Source organism: Numenius arquata, chromosome 1, assembly GCF_964106895.1.
Source record: "Numenius arquata chromosome 1, bNumArq3.hap1.1, whole genome shotgun sequence".
Classification (NCBI taxonomy): domain Eukaryota; kingdom Metazoa; phylum Chordata; class Aves; order Charadriiformes; family Scolopacidae; genus Numenius; species Numenius arquata.
In genome coordinates, this window is record NC_133576.1 from 110,424,247 (window position 1) to 110,445,165 (window position 20,919).

The 20,919-nt window shown below is 40.0% G+C and overlaps 1 protein-coding gene across 3 annotated transcripts in view; it reads right to left on the reverse strand.

Annotated features, from left to right (window-relative positions):
* Positions 1–2,536: 2,536 nt before the first annotated feature.
* The window catches only part of RCBTB2 (RCC1 and BTB domain containing protein 2), a 30,425-nt gene continuing 12,042 nt past the window's right edge, over positions 2,537–20,919 (reverse strand). For all 3 annotated transcript variants that reach the window (XM_074160917.1, XM_074160925.1, XM_074160934.1), the window contains 6 exons: positions 20,028–20,170; positions 18,052–18,242; positions 13,822–13,948; positions 10,417–10,553; positions 9,676–9,806; positions 2,537–6,137 (listed from right to left, as the gene is read on the reverse strand). In XM_074160917.1, the coding sequence (XP_074017018.1) occupies positions 5,997–6,137; positions 9,676–9,806; positions 10,417–10,553; positions 13,822–13,948; positions 18,052–18,242; positions 20,028–20,170 (870 nt within the window). In that variant the 3' untranslated portion in view covers positions 2,537–5,996. The remainder of the gene's footprint in view (positions 6,138–9,675; positions 9,807–10,416; positions 10,554–13,821; positions 13,949–18,051; positions 18,243–20,027; positions 20,171–20,919) is intronic.

The following is a 20,919-nucleotide window of genomic DNA, read 5'->3' on the forward strand; positions in this document are numbered from 1 at the left end:
AAAAGATTTAGAATTGGTAATTTTCTTTTATTAAATGGGAAGGCGACTTCATATGGTAATGATGTCCCTCAGTAAGTAAACTTCCCCTCAGTAAGTTGGCAGATGACACCAAGTTGGGTGGGAGTGTCAACCTGCTGGAGGGTAGAAAGGCTTTGCAGGGGGATCTGGACAGGCTGGATTGATGGGCCGAGGCCAATGGGATGAGGTTCAACAAGGCGAAGTGCCGGGTCCTGCACTTGGGTCACAACAACCCCATGCAGGGACACAGGCTTGGGGCAGAGTGGCTGGAGAGCTGCCTGGTGGAAAAGGACCTGGGGGTGTTGGTCGACTGTCGGCTGAACATGAGCCAGCAGTGTGCCCAGGTAGCCAAGAAGGCCAATAGCATCCTGGCATGTGTCAGGAACAGTATGGTGAGTAGGACCCGAGGGGTGATCGTCCCCCTGTACTCGTCACTGGTGAGGCTCCACCTCGAGTACTGTGTCCAGTTTGGGGGCCCCTACCACAAAAAAGACATTGAGGTGCTGGAGCGGGTCCAGAGAAGGGCAATGAAGCTGGTGAGGGGTCTGGACCACAAGTCTTATGAGGAGAGGCTGAAGGAGCTGGGGTTGTTCAGCCTGGAGAAAAGGAGGCTGAGGGGGGACCTTATCGCTCTCTACAACTGCCTGAAAGGAGGGTGTAGAGAGGCGGGGGTTGGTCTCTTCTCCCAGGTCACAGACGACAGGACAAGAGGAAATGGCCTCAAGTTGCACCAGGGGAGGTTCAGATTGGATATTTGGAAAAATTTTTACACTGAAGGGGTTATTAAGCATTGGAATGGGCTGCCCAGGGAAGTGGTTGAGGCACCATCCCTGGAGGTATTTAAAAGATGGGTAGACACAGTGCTTAGTGACATGGTTTAGTGATGGTTTTTATCAGAGTTAGGTTGATGGTTGGACTAGATGATCTTAAAGGTCCCTTCCAACCTAGACAATTCTATCATTATATGTCCTGCTGTATCATGCTTCCACTGTGATTCTGCAGCTGGTACGAGCAGAGCTCGCTCCATCTCCAGTGATTCCCTGCTGGTGCAGAGATCCAAGTAGTTGCGCTGTTGGGCTTGGAGATACCTTCGGAAGTTTCCATAGGACATTCTGGAAATGTTCCCCAGACCTTTTGTTCCAGGGTCACCACTGGTAACACTTCTGGCAGGACACAGGCCCGTATCATGGTCTGGGTCACCGTCACGGCCCTTAGAGAGGTGCTTGAGGCAGTTCCTTCCGTGGTGTCCGTGTTTAGAAGCGTTCCCACCGCTTCACCACCCCGCTTTTCACCATGGTTTCTATTGCTTTCGGAGCTGCTGAAAACAGCTCGGGATATCAAAACTTCCGTGCGAGTCCCTGTGGCTTTCTGGGCCGGCTCTCTGGCTCGTAGGCACACAAGCCTCGTTGGCTCCCAGCCCCGGCTTTATTAGAGTCCGTAGGTGCCTGTCACTCATGACGCTGCTGAATTTGCAGTGCTATTTATAGCAGCAGTTCACGACAATGATTAGAGCACAAAGGGCACTGCCTGACGGGCCAGTCCCTGCTCCCGCCGAAAACACATTTTTCAGAGTCTTTATTTTTTAAGCAGGTACATATGCAAATAAACGGGTATTGAAATGAAAGGCTTTTTATCAGATTTGGAACTCTGAGTAGGTTCGAGAGCACCTTTCTTACAGCCAGACCTTGTTGTATTCAGAATGGGCTGGAATATTGGAGCTGTTTCAGGAAAAAAAAAAATAAAAAATAATCGGAATTCGGAGCCAGAATTCAGTTGGACAGAAAAATGGGATGAGATGTTTCAGGTGCCCGACGGCAAGGATTGCACCGCTGAGCAACCTCTCCTCATCGCAGCGGAGAAACACACGTGTGGGGAGGAAACTTCCCTCTCTTTAAGCGGTTACGTGCGAAATGGGGTCATGTGAAATGCACCTCGGAGAGGCCCGTTTCCCTCCATATAGGTTAAATATAACCTATAGCCATCTCCAGGTGGAAGAGCTGACTCCCAGCCTTTCCCACACGCTGTTTGCTCTTACATGTCGCAGAACGTGTCACCTGCCTGTTTCCAGGTACAGGAGTGGCTGCCAGAAGAAACATCTGGAGGAGACTATGACCGCGTGATCCTGGTGCAACGTACAAGTGGAAAGTAAGCCGGTCATAGCGTACGTCTGCTTCAGAAACAATTCTTGGTGTTTTGAGGACAATTTTATTAATCGTTAGGTCAACTGGGCATTAATCTCTTTGAAAGGTGGAAATACACGTATGCAAATTCTCCAGCTCTCTTTTTGCACGCTCTGTTTTCATTCTACTTACAAACACTTTATCCCATGGCAGTTATATCCGGAGGAACACGAACAGTCTTTAAAATATCTCTCTGAAATATTATCTCTGGTTTATTTATTCCCCCCCCCCCCCCCACTGCTAACTGCCTAGCCAACTTAGTTTACAAGTCTCAGACTTACTTCACTTTTACTGAAAAGGAAGGAAAAAAAAAAAATCCCACTCATATTTTTGCAAATATCATGGCATTTTTATTAATGGTCTATTATAACCAGGCAAGTTTATAAAGAAACAAGAAAATCAAACCGTAATTTTAGGTTCAGGCTGTAAACTTTCTACATCATTAAGTGGTAGCCAATGAGCCCTGACTCTGTGGGGTAAATAAACGCTTTGTTTTACAAGGAAAGCCCATGGAAGTTGTTCAGATCATATAAAAACAGCGGTTTACATAGTTATCAGGCATTGTAACAAAAATCTAGAGGTGAATACTAGATGACAGTGCATTGTTGGCTCTTAGCTGCGGTAACTTAAGAGATATTTTAAATGGACCCTAAATCTCTGTCATTTCTTTTTCTTTCAAATTCCATTTGATTCAGAAAGTTATTTACCTGGTTCCCTTTGTGCAACGTTGGAACATCCCTCTTCATTTGAACCCCAGATACAGTTTACGCTTGACCTTATTTTCACTTTTTAACAAACACCTTTTTGTCTGCGGTGTCCTTAAACAGAACGACACTTACATACTTAAATACTCAATGAAGTATTTAACGTGCAAGATCCACAAATCTAAGCTTGTTGCATCCCTAATTTCTTCTAAAAATGTCCCATGATTGTGTTTCAAGCACACATATTTCTATACACGCATCCACATTTAACCACCTATGTCAGTATGTTTCTTTAAACATTGACCTTTAAGTGCCAAGAAAAGTGCATGCGATGAAAGTTAAAAAAAAAAATAAAATAAAAAATTAAATAAATAAATGTCTCTATGAATGTCATACTATCGCCTCCAGGTCAGATGAGGCTTATTGCATGAAGAAAAGCCACCACTGACACACTGGATCTTTCAAATCGCCCTCATTCACTCCAGAGATGCTTTTTTTTTTTTTTTTTTTTCAAAATTACAGGCTTTGTCAATTACTCTGCAATTGCAACTAGGCTTTAATGAGTACGGGAGGTTGGAAATTATGAGCAGGAAGGAAATAAATTGAAAAAAACCCAAAAGGGCACTATTGGTTATATTAAGCCAAAAGTGCCTGGCTAAGCAAGCGTGCCATTTTGACTGCAGCAGCTGTTGAACTGCAGCGATATCAATATATGAAGCCCCCTTCGGGTACTGGCAGGCCACAAGAAGGCCTCCCCGGAGCCTTCTCTTCTCCAGGCTGAACAACCCCAACTCTCTCAGCCTGTCCTCATAGGAGAGGTGCTCCTGCCCTCTGGATCATCTTCATGGCCCTCCTCTGGACCCGCTCCAACAGGTCCATCGCTGGCTTAACCAAAACATCTGGAATTCCCCAGCCCTGGCTTCTGTAGAATTGCCTTGTGTCTGTGCTTCGGTGTGATTAGTGCTGGGCTGCAACATAGAAGGTTTGCAGAAAAGTTCTGCCCTACCGTGATATGTTTTACTATCTGCATTAATATCTGTGTGCCTGAGTCCAGTGCTTTTCAACATAAACATATCAAAACTGATCTCATCCCCCAGGGAAGCTGTGGTTTTGATGAAACTTCATTATGTACTGGAAAGTTTTTTTCGACGTTCTGTTCGAACACAAAATACTGACACAGCTGCTGAAGTATGGACTTATGCTGCTGGAGGAAGTTGTTCTAATCACTGAGGGGGTGGCAGAACACACTTGTTAGCAGTGGATGATCCAATATTGTTCTAGTGAGAGTCTGAGGCAAAGGCCTCAGACACATGTCATTTTTTAACCACAGCACTTTCCAAAATAACTTACTTATGGCCCTCTTCCTAAGTAAATTCTGCTGTCTCCATGCCTCACCCTTCCACTCACACCCACAGGGACTGATGCGAAGAGAGGCACTTTTCTCTGCTTCTCATCTTCTTCTCTGAGGATGAGCTTCCCCTTTTCCTCTTCTTCCTCCTCCTCCTCAAGGAACAGGATTGAGAAATGATCCTCCAATGCACTAAAGAACAGTTATTTCTACTTTTGAAATGAGGCTGCCATCATTCAAGGGAATTAGGTTCTTAGAAACCACATTTGAGGATTAGAAAAAGCCATCGAAGGATTTTGTGACACAGCAAGGATCTGAAGGAAGGTCGCATGACTAATTATATTAGTGTACTGAGCCTTGTGTATCCAGCTTCTTGCCTTCTCCATTTGTAAAGTACTCTAAAAGGCACTTAAAGCCACTTCATCCAGTCAAAATTTGAAGAGAAATCATTTTCTCAGAGTTAATTCACAGTTGCCTATTAGAAAAGTCAAGTAAATGCTTCATGGGCTCAGCATCTTCTGTAATGGGGCAAACCTCCCTCAGTGCCACACTGCGTGGGGTTTCGTCTTAACTCACTTTAGTTGGTTAGAAATGAAGCATCTACTCTACCTTAGCCATCCTGTCTCCCCCCATGGTCAGTGATGAGAGAGGGGCACGTCCAGAGGGTGACTCCTGTCACCTAAACCAGGTGTGTCAGGTAAGTGGTACGGTCACCCCGCAGCACTGACCAAAGGAGAACCTGAAACAACATATTTGGACAAGGTGTCCTTATTGCCACATGTAAAATAATATGAGTTTCACTCTTATGATTTAATTGTAAGACCCATTTTTATCACTTCAAAGCTCTCTTTTTTCTCCATTTTTCTTAAGATGGTTTATCTGGGGATAGATAGTAAGACAGGAACAAACAAATCTCAAGTTCCTCAAGTGGAACTTCCCCTTCCTTGAAATCTTGTTTGGGTGTCTTTTTCTTGGTAACAAGCAACCAGATGGTTTTCTGAGTACCAAAACACACAGTGCAATAATTCACATCCAGACAAATCCTGTGAATGCTTCCTGGCCCGTTGGGATGCCAAGGAACGTGCTTGGTGAAAGGAATATTTCTTTCATTCTGTCTAGAAAAATGGACCTAATTGCCAGGAACTCAAAACTGTAATATCCAGCTCTTCAGGGCTTACGTATTTACACTCCAAATAAACACCAAGACATATCCTTCTACCAACAGAAAGCCTCTCATCCTAAAGAATTCATTACTTCATCATATATTCCAAGAAAACCAGGTTTGTATCTTCACCGGATGATAAACCAGGCACAAAGAAGCCCCACTGTGGCATATTCACTGAGTTTGGTAATAACAATAAACTACGAAAGTTTTAGCAGCAAACAGGTCACTGTCCCATAAAATCCAAATGCAGGTTGTTAAAACAGAAAAAAAGACAAAAACTCAGACAGACAAGATAATGATAGCTTAGTTTGCTCGACTTTAAGTGGGAAAGGGTAGTTACTGCATTAGATTTTTTGTTGTTAAATTCTGCCTGTTGGCAATGAACTCTCATCAGACATCTACCCTGTAGCCATCTTTACAAAATCTGTATGTTAGCGGACTTTTACACATTTCCTAAGCCGATGGACTCCGAATCTTTCTTTCCAAACCTTTGCACATTCTGACCATGGATAAGTTCTCCGAAGCTGAAATATTTTCAGGAGGGAAGAGGACGTGCTCTTCAGCTTGGTGGTAGCCAGGCCTCAGTTTCGGAATGCTCCCACTCTGCTTGCTTTGCTAATGAAGCTTTTCAGGAGGTCGTGGTCCATTTCTGCAAAGCCTTGAGTTTGTGTAACAACAGTTAAATGATTTATGCAAAATCTGAAGCAAAATTCTTCCAAGTCCTAGGAACAAATTGAGGTAATTTGTAATACAAATGACTGATAGCGTAATTATTATTTTTGCAAAATTATATTTTTTCCATTTCAAATCTGCCATTTAATTAGCAGAGAATATACCACATTACCAATCCTTTTTCTGGTCAGTTTTATTAGGTCACAAATTAGATAGGATGAAATTTGTTCATACAAACTATTCAATAAACCCTCTCTAAGAAAACAGGAGTAGTCATCTAAATCGACTCTAGAACTCCATTACATTTACTGAGCTCATTAGAAAAGTTATTAATAAGTGAATGCATCAATTTTCCCCCTACACAACCACTACAGCATCAGTAACTCCCTAATCTTCCTCCCTGCACTGAATTCACTAGTAGTCCTGTGAAAAACAGCAGGTATCCTAGTCTTGCTTGAAAATAAAAGCAAAATATGATGTAACATCCAATGATGCTCGCTGAATGCAAACTAGATGTTAGAGGATACATGTGTCTTTCATGACAAACCTGGGAATTGTGTCCCCTTATCTAGGAACTGGGCTTCCTAGATAACAAAAATGGTTCTGTCTTGTTCAGACATTCAGCACAGGACAGGTGCAAGCCATTAAGCCATACAACCGTGATTTCACACAGGAAATTTTGCCCACTCAGACTCCTCACAACAGTGGCAATCCCCCATCCACTGGGTCAATCCCCTTTAGCTGGTTCATATGCAACAACTTGCTGTTGAGGGAAAATCAATTACCTTCTGCAGCAATTAGAGCTGGAGCCAGCAGCAAGGCAAGTCTAAATTGGCAGTATGGATCCATGATCTACAAACTCTTCAAGGGTTACAGCAAAAAGAGGTCTCTTAATCCATGCCAGTTTTATTCTATGTTAACTACACAAAGATTGCAGCAAGGGGTTAATAGCAGAAAGAAATTCAGCAGAATACCTGCGCCTTTCCCTTTGAAACCTTCTCCTTAGATTGAATGTTTCAAGTCTATTGCCCCAGCCAAGGTGTAACTAGAGCTTTAATAGGTGCCAAGCAGCACAAAACATCCTTTAAAAAGAAATAAGGTAGCAGCAATGCACAGAAGTAAAACTGTCTCTCTCATCAAAAAGTACTGGAAAAGCAAGAAAAGGAATGAGAACAGAAAAAGAAATAAAAAAATGTAGAAGAGTAAAGACACTGACAGTTTTAAGTTTCAGCAGATCTCTGAAAGGCTACTGCCGAAACCTGGGTTGCTTCACAGTCACTGAGCGAACTTTTCCACTACATAAAATGAACAGCAGCTGCCTTGTCTGGTACTGATCCATGAAGAGACCCACAGATACCGTAGAATCCTCATCGCTAATTCTGCAGTTTCAAGAAATACTGGCTTCTAATTCTGTTATCTAGAAGATTAATCTAAAATTTGTTATAATGTATATTAGAAATATACTTTAAAAGCACTTGTAACAGCAAGTTTTTGTTTTTTTCTGAGGATCAGACAAAATATTTTCAAGCATTTTTAATCCTAACAGATGCATACAACAGCCAAGTCAGTCTTCAGTTAATTTGTTATGTTAATGGCAGATGACACAGCACTATGATCTTTCACTTGTAGTGTTCACATTTAATGACAAAGAATTTAATTAATTCTACCTTTTCAAACTTCCAAAATCTTAGTCCTCTCTCATAATCCTTCTTCAGACAGTTTTCTACTGAAGTGCACATGGTTCTCTAACCAATTTTTACTATATTAATGCTGTATGCTAAACGATCCTGGCTTACTTCACAATTCCTTAGGCAGAGACTATCCCAGGTCTTTAATAAAGAAGTCTTTGCTGTGATTCCCTGAAGCAGCTCTGCTATATCCCTTTCTGAGCTGTGGATGTAGGGAGGAGGGCAGCAACGCACTCCGGAGTTTGGCATATGCTGCACTCGGGGCAGGTGAACCAATTCATCATCCGATGATCGTTTTAATTTGAAAGAATACTAGGTACAGAAAGTAAAACACTGATTCATAGAAGGAAGAGGAGGATAGCATATATTTAGTCATCTAGCCAATCCCTTTTATTGTGTTTCAGCCATTATAAACTCTAGTACTTTGTCCAGGCTAGTTTTACTGCTTCACCTGACACAGGTCAACTAAAGGTACTCCTGCTTTGAAAAGATTCAAAGCTGTTGAAAAGCTTCTAAGAGGAAAAACTCCAGAGTGAACTTTTAATGAAAACTGCTGTTAGGAGACTCAAACCGTGTGGTGCTCCCTTCCTGTCCGGTCTTCCCTGATATTCTGGGCTTCTACCATCACAACACACTGCAAATACAATTCCTCTTTGCCTCAGCTTTTCATGCCTCCCGTTACTGATGCCTTGGTTACCAGGCAGTTGTAACCAGCATTTGATAATCTCATTATCTCCTAATCTGATGTTATCCCCTCCTTCAATTTACAAAATTCACTGACTTCTGGCCTCCTCTTTGCAACTCCTACACAAATTCATCTCGTCGAGTATGCTGCCTCCATACAGCACAGATGGCTGCAATATTTTTAACTCAGTTTTTTGTTTCAGTCCCTTCTTTCTACTTGCTTCCTATACCTGGAACTGTTTATCAATCCATTGTATTACACTTCTAGCCTCTCCTCTTTTAAGGCTTTCCTACGTTTTACAGCCAAGCAAAAGCAAAAAACCAAGTATTTTTAAAAAACATTGTTATCAGCTACATATTTTGGCTAATACATCTAATAGATCATATTTATTCTAATAAATCTTCTGTTTAGCTATATTAATTTTATTCTTGTAAAGCAAAAGAAATCTTGAAGATGAGGACTTCTCAACTATGATGCTCAGTTTTAACACCGGCTACTAAGCCTAAAATACATACACAGATTTTTTGAATAATAAAAACCACCACGTCATTACTTCCACAATCAGCACAGCACTAAGAAGTTGAAAAAAGGAAAATATCTTTGAAAATATTTGTCTGTTTATGAAAAAAAAAAAAAAGGCCCTTGCAGTAGTGCTGATAACTGGCTGAGTGCTAGTGAAACATTCCAGAGCCAAGGGCAGACCGGATGACAGGATACGGGGAGAGGAATAACAGTGGGTAATTTGTTGTACGTCAGCACAATTCGTTGTAAACAACATGGCAAGAGTGGATTTTTTTTTTTATAGAAACATAAGTGTAAATAGGGATGGACTTTACAGGTAAATTCTCCCACTGCCTGTAAAAGGCGATACCAGAATGACTGTACCGGACACCAGCTCAGGAAGTGACCAGGCAACGCAAAATCCAAAGGTGAAGAAGTAAACGGCGGTGAGGAATGTGCATGCCGTGCCCTGCCAGATGACAAGGCAGGAAGCAGATTAAGAATCCCGACTCACAGGTGCAAGCCAAAAGACCAGGAAGAAATCACCACTAGCTGCATTTTTTTTTTTTTTTTATATATAGCTTAAAAAAGGGGGAAACAAACACCTGGGATGGGAAATTGCAGTAATAATGCCTCATCAGTTAAATGCAGTTATGTTTGTATTAAATAATTTCATTTCTCAGAAAAAACTGCCTGAAGAGAAGTTCTTCTTACCTGAGCTTCATATTTGACAGCGGCAGAGAGAAGAGCAATGGCATTCTCTTCACAAATACCTTGTTTGATCGTTTGCTGGCAAAGCTTTTTCAATCTGTTTTCTCTATACAGCGTTGCCAAATCTAACAGACCTGTGAAAATCCATACAGCTTTAACTAGCCTGGTGCAAAACATACTAATTTCTCTTCAAATTAATCAGTTACCCTATTGTTTTAGGTTGAACCAAAGACGACTTATATTTTCTTTCTGTAGATGATGTACGCATTTTTAAAGGTCCTCAAAAGACATATTAAAAAGGGATCCTTTTATTATTATGCAAGCGTTCTGTCTTTTTGTTCACTGTTTTTTGTCTCATTCCAGGGATCAGTTAGTGACTTAAATCCTCTTAAATTCACATGGGGAAGAGCTTCCTTTCCATTCATGATCAAATCACCACGGCTACTCAAACAGAAAAGTTTTAGGATGGCATTAGTGCCTTTTTAAGGAAAAAAGTAAATCTTAATATGAGAAACAATGAGTTCTTTTTGAAGACTTTGCATCTTTGATCTTATTGCCTCCCCACCACTGATCCTCCTTGGGCATGTTTCCTGCTACTGCATCCCTTCTTCTTCACACCTGCCAAAGATTTAAGTGCTAATAAAATTAATATAAACAAGCCCTGCTTTCCTCACCCTGTTATAACAAAGAAATTGAGATTTTCAGAAACAGTAACCTAGAGTTATTTCCATTTATGGCAAATACCTATTGCATCTTCAGGAGGGAGCCTGATGTTGTCTGTATACAGGTATTCCAGGAAGGCTCGGTAAACAGGATAAGAAAATTCACTCATTTCTATAATTTCATCATCATTATTCAGTATGGAACGAAAATGTTCACACCTACAAAACATGGACAAAGATTGTATACTGTAAAGAGTTAAGCTTGAAAGATGAGCTGCAGCTACAAGTTGGTAAAAAAAATAATAATCAGTCCTAACAGACTAAATACACAATCATAAACTCTAGTGATTTCTTGGTTTGAACATGTTAATTTCTTCAAGCCTTATAAGGTTATATATATATAAGGTTATATATATATAAGGTTATATATAAGATACATATATCTTATAAGCCTTATATATATAACCCATAATTTTCCTTTATTTCTGTTATGAATGTTTTAAAGAAGGTTCTGTTTCTTACAATATCTTTAAAGATGTCCCGGGTGTTTTTGATGTCCTTTTCTTAAATACATTATATATTAACGATGAATTTTATTACCCGGCTCGTAATAGATGAAGTTTACAATAAAGTCAGACAATTCCCACATTTCAACCTGCTTTCTCCAACGCAATCTAGTGAGACGGTAATTTATTGATATTTTACATAACACTTATTCCAGCGTCAGAGGCCATACACAATTAGCATTAGATTTAATCATTATACTCAAGGATTAAAATATTTAAAGTGAAGACATTCTCACCCAGATCTTTCATCACCTTCTTATAAGTCTGAATACTTTTGTGACAGACAAGATACAAACAAGGAAAAAGCACTGCCTTTCACAGCTGTACTCTGCAACTTCACGGCAATTTACAACGCACTGTAACTTACTGCTCCCTAAAAAACCTCCTGTAACATTTGAATTGTTTTCAAAATGTTTGCTGACGGAAATGAACATCACCACCTTGGGTAACTTTTCCTATAACAACCACAATTTAATTGGACTCTTTTATAATACTCCACTTACTTTCTAACTCTCCCACATCCGAATTTGCTTTTCTTTTACTAAAGCTTTTATGTAAAAGGTAGGTTGGTTTCCTTTTAATGATGCTGGGAGAAGTCTACATTGTAAAGTCAGCATAACTTAGATACAAATGAAAAAGAATTATTTATTTTATCACTTAATTTACTTTTTTCACATTTGATTTTACTGGTTATTTGAAGAATTGTTTAAAAAAAAATAAGAAAAAAACACCAAATCAAATTCATAAAGGATTAAAAAGTCATTATCTAGCTTCTGCCACATCTTGTGCCACCTCCTGGCACTGGAACAGGCAGACCAGACCCCATTGCTTTGTTTCCCGGAGCCCCATGTTAAGCGCTGGTGACCGTGCTCTCCATCCAGCTGCGGAACAGACCTTGGGAATGGTCCGTTGCCCCCACACAAAAGTAAGAAGTCAGAGATAAGGTGGTGCATATTGCTCCCTTAAAAATAAATAAGTAAATAAATAAAAAACAGTTGGTACTCATCCCTCAGTCTCCAAAGTATCTTGGAGTGACTTATCCTTTGGAGTGCCTCTCTCCCTCTCTCTATCTCTCAGTAGAGGCAGACCAGACACCTAATTTTGGCTGATGTTGAGCCAGCATTTAGCTGAATGAATCCCACCCACACACTCACATGTTTCTGTTTCTGCAGGCAGTATGTTTCTTGGCCAGCCTCTCACCAAACTGGGCCTTGTCCTGCCATTTCATCACCACCACAAGCTAATAACCACCAACAACATGTTCTAGTTCAGCAGTAGGCATAGTACAAGATGGAAAAAAAGTCTTCATGAGTTGTAAAGTGACTGGATAAGGAAAAGGAACTTTTAGCAGCACTGCATTCATGACAACACTCTGGAACAGGCCGAATGCTGCAGAATACCATGTTAAATACATTATCCTCTGATCCAGTTGCATCATGAGACTACAAGGCTTAAAGAAAATATTAATTCTACAGACTGTGCCTGATGCTTTATTATTCCTGCATATTATTTTGATAATGGCAGACATTTAAATCCATTTTAGAATTAGACACATTTCCTTCCCAGAATGCCATATATATATATATATATGTATATATATATATATATATATATAATCTGAGAAAAGTAGAGCAAGAAAAAAGAAATAAGGAAAAGTTACATCTAGACCGATTATCAGGAAAACGAACCTCAGAAACATTTTGGGGACACACAAGATTTGAAGTGGTACCTGATGAGGGACACGTGGCATTGCAAACAAAGAGAGCGGGTTATAGGCACGAGTGCAATGTGCAAGCAATGAAACCAGCAAAGGGAAGAAAGTAGTAATACAGATAACTGGAATAGTAAGAGGAGAGCAGAGAAGACCTAGAAAGGGCAGGCAAGGATTAACAAGGATCTTTATTCAGGAATATACAAGAAATCACTAATGGAACTCAGGAGCAAAAGTATGAAGAAAGTGGTGATTAACAGGATGAGATAGCCAAACATTCTGAGAAAGAAAATAGCAAAGAGAAAAAACTACTGTAACAATGTGAAGGATGGAGCAGAAACAGTTAGCAAGACAGAAGAAATCTAAGGCAGCATCTCTAGAATATCCTAGTAAAAGCTGCATCAGCAATAACAAATTAATCTCTGCATGTTAATAACAATGTGATTACTCTATAGATCTGTGTATGTCAAATCTCACTGTAAAGTGGTGTTAACTTGCAAAAAGCTGTAAAAACAAAAAGAGAAGCCAGCTTAAAAGCTTATCAAATACACTGATAAGAAGGTTTAAAACAAGTAGGATAAGAAATTTAACATTAAATCTGACAGAATTGGTTTAGTGATGGCTTTTGTCAGTGTTAGGTTGATGGTTGGACTCGATGATCTGAAAGGTCCCTTCCAACCTAGACAATTCTATGGTTCTATAATTCTATGAAAGGATTAAAAAGATAATCTGAAGAGCATCTACAGAAGTTGCTGAAACAACTGAAGGGTCTTGTGGAAGGAAAGAAAGGCAAGAATTAACACAAAGCCCTCAAATCATCCCAGTGGAGGAAGCCAACTACATAAAGGAGGAAAAACTGATTCAAACTACAGGGAAGTCAGCAGAAGGAAATGAGCCTTTTCCTCAGCAGAAAAAGATTATTAGAAATCAGGGCCAAGGCACAAAGGTAGCACAAGGTAGCACAAAGGAGGATACATGTCAGATGGAGGGAAGTGATGAAAAGGCTGGTAGCAAGCAGCATGTTTGGTAATTCCAAGCAGATAGGAAATGAGGAAAAGAGAGCAACAGTGAAGAATAGCAGGTGAAATGCACAGCTGAGGGAAAAGGGAGTTTGTAAGAGTAAGTCAAGAATTTTGAGCAGTAATTACTCAGAACAGTGGAAAACACCAGACAGTTTAGTTTATATTAAACTATACAGTTTGTGCCTTACCTAATTTTGAGAAGAACTTTATGAACATGAATGTATTTTCCATCCACTAGAAACTTCAGGTCTGCAGTATCAGGGTTGTCAAATTCCTTCTTTAGTGACTGGGCTACTGTTAGATGGTCATCAGGCTCTACAATAAAAAGGGAAACTAGTAGTTAGTAAGTAATACAAGTATCTCTTATGATAACAACCTGGGTATCTGTCAGCAATTAACACTTAATTAATATGAGATCTCTTTAAGGATAGTATAAAAACCCAGCAGACTATGTGGTCAGTATGACCCTCCCTGAAAAGCAAATAAAGGGCAGCATTCTTCAGTCCTTATTAGTTTCCTACTTCAAACAAATATCCCTATTAAAGAAAAATAAGTCCCACTCCTCTAACTCATCCATATAAGGCCAGAAAAAAATTTTAACACAGTCTCAAAAGTTTAATGCTGGATCTGATAGCAAATGCTATCAGCCATTAATGGGTAAATTATAATAACTAACACTTTTCATTTAGAATAAGATACTCGAAAGGTCAATAAAAAATCACAATATGATTTTCTAAAATACTCCCATGAGGAGACATTACCTTACAGCAGAAATAAAGCTACTGCATAACCAACATATTGGTTGCAGTGAAACTGCCCAGTACAATATCCCTAAAAGTAAATAACAGTTACAAGTCTATTAAAAAAGTGTTTTCCCTTAACTTACGGTGCTAGAAGCACCCTGTGTGAAAGTCTGCATATTCCTGTTTGTGTCATGTGTATGTACATCCCACTCTGCATGTGACACTTGCATTATAAAGTTACCAGACAGCCTTGAAAAGTCATCCATTGTCTACATCCAATTTTTTATCTCTGCTTCCAAATCTCCATCATATTTGGTAGCCTCAGAGAACTCTTCTTTAAGACTACTAAAAAATTAACCCCCCCAAACCTAATCCTTAACCCAGAAAACATTTTGTCTTCTTACCATATAAACACACCTTATTGGTTTATACAAATTTTGTGGGTCAGTAATAAGCTGTTCTCTACAGAAAATTACATAAATGCTAGGTCTTGTAACCTACCACGCTAGAAATAAGAATAGTATTCTGCTGGAAATGGAAAGACCTTCACCATGTGTTCCAGAAAAAACTTCACACACGCACCCAGTTTGATACTGTTACACTTTGTTTAGCACAATTATTTTTCATTTAATTTGAAGGATGTCACTTATGTTCAGATATACCAAATTAGGGCAATAATTACTGAAGTGTGTTGGATTACAAGTAAAAGGATTGGGGGGAGGAGAAATTCAATGTAAAGATAATAAAAATCCTTCTGAAATAAAATAATTTGTTAGTTCTTATTTTATACAATGTAGTTTATTTATTCAGACATCTGCTATCCAAATAAGTAATAATTTTAGCAACGCTGAAGCTCTTCTTCAAAGTTAACTGGGGATTCAGATGTCCACCAATATGCATCTCCAGATGACTTCTACAGCCAGCAGAGGTAAACTGAATATAGTGGGGTTCAGTTATGAAAATCTTAGAGGGTAAAGAGGTGCTTTTATTTGTTACAGCAGTGAAGGGGGAACCAGACAGAGGAAGGAAACAAAGAGGCAGTTCACACTGACGAGGCACAAAGCCAAGAAAACTCCTCAGCAGTCAGTGCTAAGAATTGTAATGGGAATGCTGGAATGGCCACAAAGGGGGAATGAACAGGAATGCCTGGGTGTGGAATATGGAGAAGGGCTGCAAGCATGGCAGATGTCCATGGCACCCCATCCAGCAGATGTCAAGATCCTAGGATGCAGCTGCCTGATGATTCTCACCACAATCAGGTGATCATGAACAGGGAGTCAGTCCTGACGGCTTGCAAAGGTGGGACAGGATGAAGAGACTACTCACTCCTAGCTCCTAGAGCATGCTAAAGGGCACATCTGAAACCAGCACAGTCACCTAACTGAATCCAGAAGACATGATGAGGGCCTGATAGCCAGCATCCTTGTGTCATCACAAGGTACCCTACTCAGAACACATTTTAGAGCCAGGATGCCGGACAGACCACTTGGCACATATGAGAATGTGGGTTTGAAAGTGCATCTGAAATCAGTTTTGTTTAAAAATAAAATAATCCTTTCTTCCTGTGAGGTTTCACCTTGTGCCACAGCATTGCAACATTATTTCCAAAGGGACAGAGAAGTCAAGGTCAAAAAACAATAATAAAAGGAACTGCTACAGTCAAAAAGGATGAGAAGCAAGATGAGAAGCAGTGCAAGGGGGCTGGGTGTATTGATCACGGTGGGGATATGATGAGGATGAGGGTAAAAGATGTGTTGGGAAATAAAATTGAAAGAGGGTAGATTTAGATTAGATATTAGGAAGAAATTTGTTACTGTGAGGGTGGTGAGGCACTGGAACAGGTTGCCCAGAGAAGCTGTGGATGCCCCATCCATGGAAGTGTTCAAGACCAGGCTGGATGGGGCTTTGAGCAACCTGGTCTAGTGGAGGTGTCCCTGCCCATGGCAGGGGGGTTGGAGTTAGATGTATTTTAAGGTCCCTTCCAACCTGAACCATTCTATGAAATAGTTATGAATGTACTCTTAACCACACTGTGTTAAAGAGAATGAATATCTATGAGTATTAAGGAGCAATATGCTGATTAATAAATGGGTTACTTGGAAGCCTTCAACATATATAATCCTACTCAGGACTCTCTTAGACTCAGTTACCTTCTCTCTGAGGAATGAAACAAGGAAAGAGGCAGTTTTTGCTTCTTGCCTTCCTCCACTCTTTGAGAAATTCCATTATACTCTGCACTAAACTGAGAAGAAATGGCAACAGAAAAAGTGGAGGGGAAATTCTGACATAGCACGAAGTAATATTTTAACTCGGCAAGAAGAAATGGAAGCTGAAGAGCCCCAGAACCCTACCAATCAATGTACGTAAGAAGATACATATAACTGAATTTATGCTTAAGCTACATGTACTAATAATGTCCCATTTCCTTCATAAAATAAGCAATTCTTAAAGCAGAAAAATCTGAACATACTACAGATACTTTTATGTAGAACTTAAAACTGACAGATATTTACCTGGAATGAACCACCCCATTGCCTGGAATTTTGGTAATACAATTTACATCTAATTAGTAGTAGGCAAATATTAGGAATATTAAGAATTTCCACAGTAATTAAGCATGTATCTTACAGCTTTGAACAAGCCACAGCTGCCTCAGCCTAGAGAAAATTACGATCTTTGGACTGTGCCCTAAAAACATGCATTTTGGCAAAGTAGTTTCCTGAGAACAAGGTTCTCCATTTAATCCTCTAGTGTCTCAAAGCTGAAATATGAGTACTATTAGCAGAATTTCCTTACCTTGGCATCCAGAAGGCACCAAAGGAGCAAAGAGTGTTCTACAATCATCAGACAAAAGCATACAGCGACACAAAAGCAATTACAAAGGCAGTACAGAAGTGGAATGGAAGGATGATGGACTCAGTACAGTTCAAATTACAAATTAACAAGTCGCTGCTTTCTAGCTTTGACCTTAAGCTCCTAGATGACACCTACAGACAACCCCAAGAGTCTCATCGTTGATTAGGTCAGCAAAGCCAGTAACTTTATTAGCAACCAATATGGAATTGAATTTGTAGCTGAAGAACGACTTCTCTGTTAGACAATGCTGTATACTCTAACTCTTTCTAGTCAAGGGCAGCAAGACAGACCTTAACGTTAATCAAATATCTGAGATCCAGCAACTTGTCTCTTCAGAAGCCCAGGTCACGATCGCTTGTGATGAGACTCTAAGTGCCTGTGGCCAATTCTCAACATGGGAATTTGGCTCCCTCAATTCTTAGTAGTCTACTTAAGGGCACCAAAGAAAGCTTCATGGTTCCTAAATGTTCTGCATGGCTCCCTCAGTTCTCCAAACTCAAACTCAGCTTCTCCACCCATGGAGTTACAGTAACATTCAGTAGTTACATTAAAAAAAACCCTCCCCAAACCCAAGGCATTTCCCCACAGAAATAAACCACGTCAATAAAACAGACAAACATTTAGTGCTGCCAGGAGGCCTTAGCAATTTTTACAATTCCATATTACCATATACACATATGTAATATATGATTACGATTATGCTTCCCAGTAGAAATTTCTGCAAGAAACTAAGTGTAGGCTTCAAATACGTCCCACCGGTTTATGTGCTAATGATCCTACTTAGAAGATCATCAAAACAAAAAAAATATTTAAGCTCACCTACTGATAGAAGACGCCACATAACGGCGGGGGTAGCAAAGCAAGCAAACACATCGTCAGTGCAGGCAAAGTGTGTGAGGTGGGGAAGGATCACTGACTGCCCACGGCACTGGCCCCACATGTAGACCTGGCCGCTCTGGGTCTTGGCAGCCGACGTGTGAGCAGAGTGGCAGGCTGCAATCTCTATAACTCTGAATTTACAAGCAAACAAAGGAAAAAAAAAAGCAAGTCACTCTCATAAGAACAAAACGCAGCGAAGAAGCTCACTACCTCCCATCTTTCCCCGGTGCAAAAACATATTTGTAAGCATCCATGCGCTTCCAACGGCAAGAATGTTTTCCCAAATTAAAAGGGCTATCAATTTTTCTTCAAATAGCGTGCACTCAGAAAGGTTCTCAGTGAAAAAGCATCTCGGGAGTGAGGAGACAGTGTGGCAGCAGAGCAGGGTATCTGCTGCAGCACACCCTTTACCGACCCCCTCGGCTCCCTCTAACAAAGCTCTGATGATTTTCAAGTCCCTGAGTGTCCTCGGTGGTGCTGGGCAGTGAGGTGAGTGGCTGCGTTAAGCTGTAGGGGGTACTTGGAGAAGATGAAGAAAGAAATGAAGAGGCATTTCAAAAAACCCCCCCAAAATAAAAACGAATTTGCATTTTGGCTTATAATTGAAAGTCAAGAAAAACTTTTTCCTGCTTGCCTATTCATAACAGTTATAAACCAACAATTTAAATGTACTTCTTTTAATTAAAATACTGAAGTATTACTCATACAAGTATTATTACTTACATTTAATGGACTTTCATTTTGAAAATTAAAAATCAGAACCAAACAGCACTAAAAGCTGTTTCTAAGTGTATTTTAGCTGTGTTGGACTATCTCACTAATCCCAAAGTTGGTTTAGGGTTTCAAAACTCCCACTGTGTACAACATTACACAATCCAGTGTTTTGCAGCCCGAATCACTGCTTGTTTACTTGCTTCCCCAGCTGCCTGGGGAAAATAGCTGGGAAACAACTTGTTTAAAGCTGCATGTACAAATCTTGCAGGCCTTTGTGAGGTAATATTCTCATTGACACCAGGAATGCGTATTCTGGCCAACAAGAGGGAAAGACAGCGTACAACATTAAAACTATTAAAATGTGGTAACATTTTCTCTGCAGCCAAAGCAGCTGGAAAACATTCAGTTACATTTTAAGCAAAAGCAAAAAAACACACATAAAGAAAGAGCAACATTCAAAAACAGGCCATGTCTCATCATCAGAGAGGAGTTGGCTCTTCCTTACAATAAAGTACACAGACACAAGTTTAAGAGGGACATCTCAGTTTTCTTACTATTCACAACAGGAGGCCAAAATCAAGACCTCAGTAGTAAGGAATAGATTCAAATTTCTGGCCACATATATATATGGCTTGATATTAGCATTAGAAATAACTGCCCCACTACACATCAAGAACTTAGAGAAAATTATTTAACTTGTAAAAACCTAAGCTTAATTTTCAGGCAACAATACCAAGAAAGAACTCCTCCCTTTCTCTCTCTCTCCTGGGTTATGAGCCGGATTTAATAGCAGAAATAACACAAATTGCAGATGTCCACTCTTCAGTTATTACATGTGTACTTCTTGTCAAAAGTACCATATTAAAATACAATTTATATTCAGAGCCAATAAAGCTTTTATTATTGACTTCAAACAATGAAACTACACCACTGAAGAAAAACTGCAATTAAGGCCTATACAGTGCAGTGTGAGCTGAAGCAGAAAATAGCACATTCAGAACATCCAGTTTCTCTTTCACAAGGATAGTTATAGGGAAGATTCAGGCACTTTCAGTGAAAATTCTATTCACATTTAGCAGAAGAACCATTGCAAAAAATTATAGCCTATTTCTTCCAAAAAATAGATTAAAAATGCCATAATTTTCTCTAGCTGTTCTGACAGTATGCCAACTAATGTCTGACTGCAAGAACGTAAGTATTACCTGTCCTTATCCACAATAACTGTTGTAGGGTAAGACTGGTTACTTTTATTCCCAGTACCTAACTGGCCATATGAATTGGCTCCCCAGGCATAAATCTGACCTTCATCTGTTAGCACTAATGTATGTGCATAGCCACAGGCAACCTATAAGGAATAACAGAAAGAAAAATCTCATTCATATGTAACAGTAAGTTAATATAGATAGATACATATTATGCTATACATTAATATTACTGATTCTATACCAGTGTAAGAATTACAATATAAATACAGATAAGTTTATTAAAAAGGGAAGCAAAGTTGATGCGGTGACTTTGAGGAAAAAATGTATCGGTGAGGAATGCTGCGAGATAATCTCACGAGTACAGCAAAAGATTAGCTAGAAATTGAGAAAGAAAGCAAGCTATATGACAAATAGGAACAGTATGCAGAAAAAATGCAGAAAAAGGCAGATTGTCTGTCTTGCACTGACCTTGCTCTATGGGTCGCTTTGCAACATGAAAAGCTTACCAGTGTAAAAACAGGTGAGGTCTCCCTATCCGCTCCTCTCCTCCCTGACTGCCAGCCACACAAAACTGTCCCCTCCCTGTGCCAGCTCTAGCGCTCACTGGACCCTCTGCTGAGATAACTTCCATCACTGGAAGGAAACTCTCCACGGCTGGGCCTGAGGACCATCAGTGCCCACAGAAGGTAAGCAACAGGAGTAGCCAGCCAGGAAAGAGAGGGAAGAGATTAACCTCTCCATCTTGATGGCAGCACACAACTGTGTCAGCTCATACCCTCTTGTGGAAACCCACTCAGTACTGCTGAGCCGCCTCCTCGGGTACATCCATGAAGCATGTGATATGTTTTAATTGAAATAAATCCTTAAGTTATTTACTGATTGGAGGTCT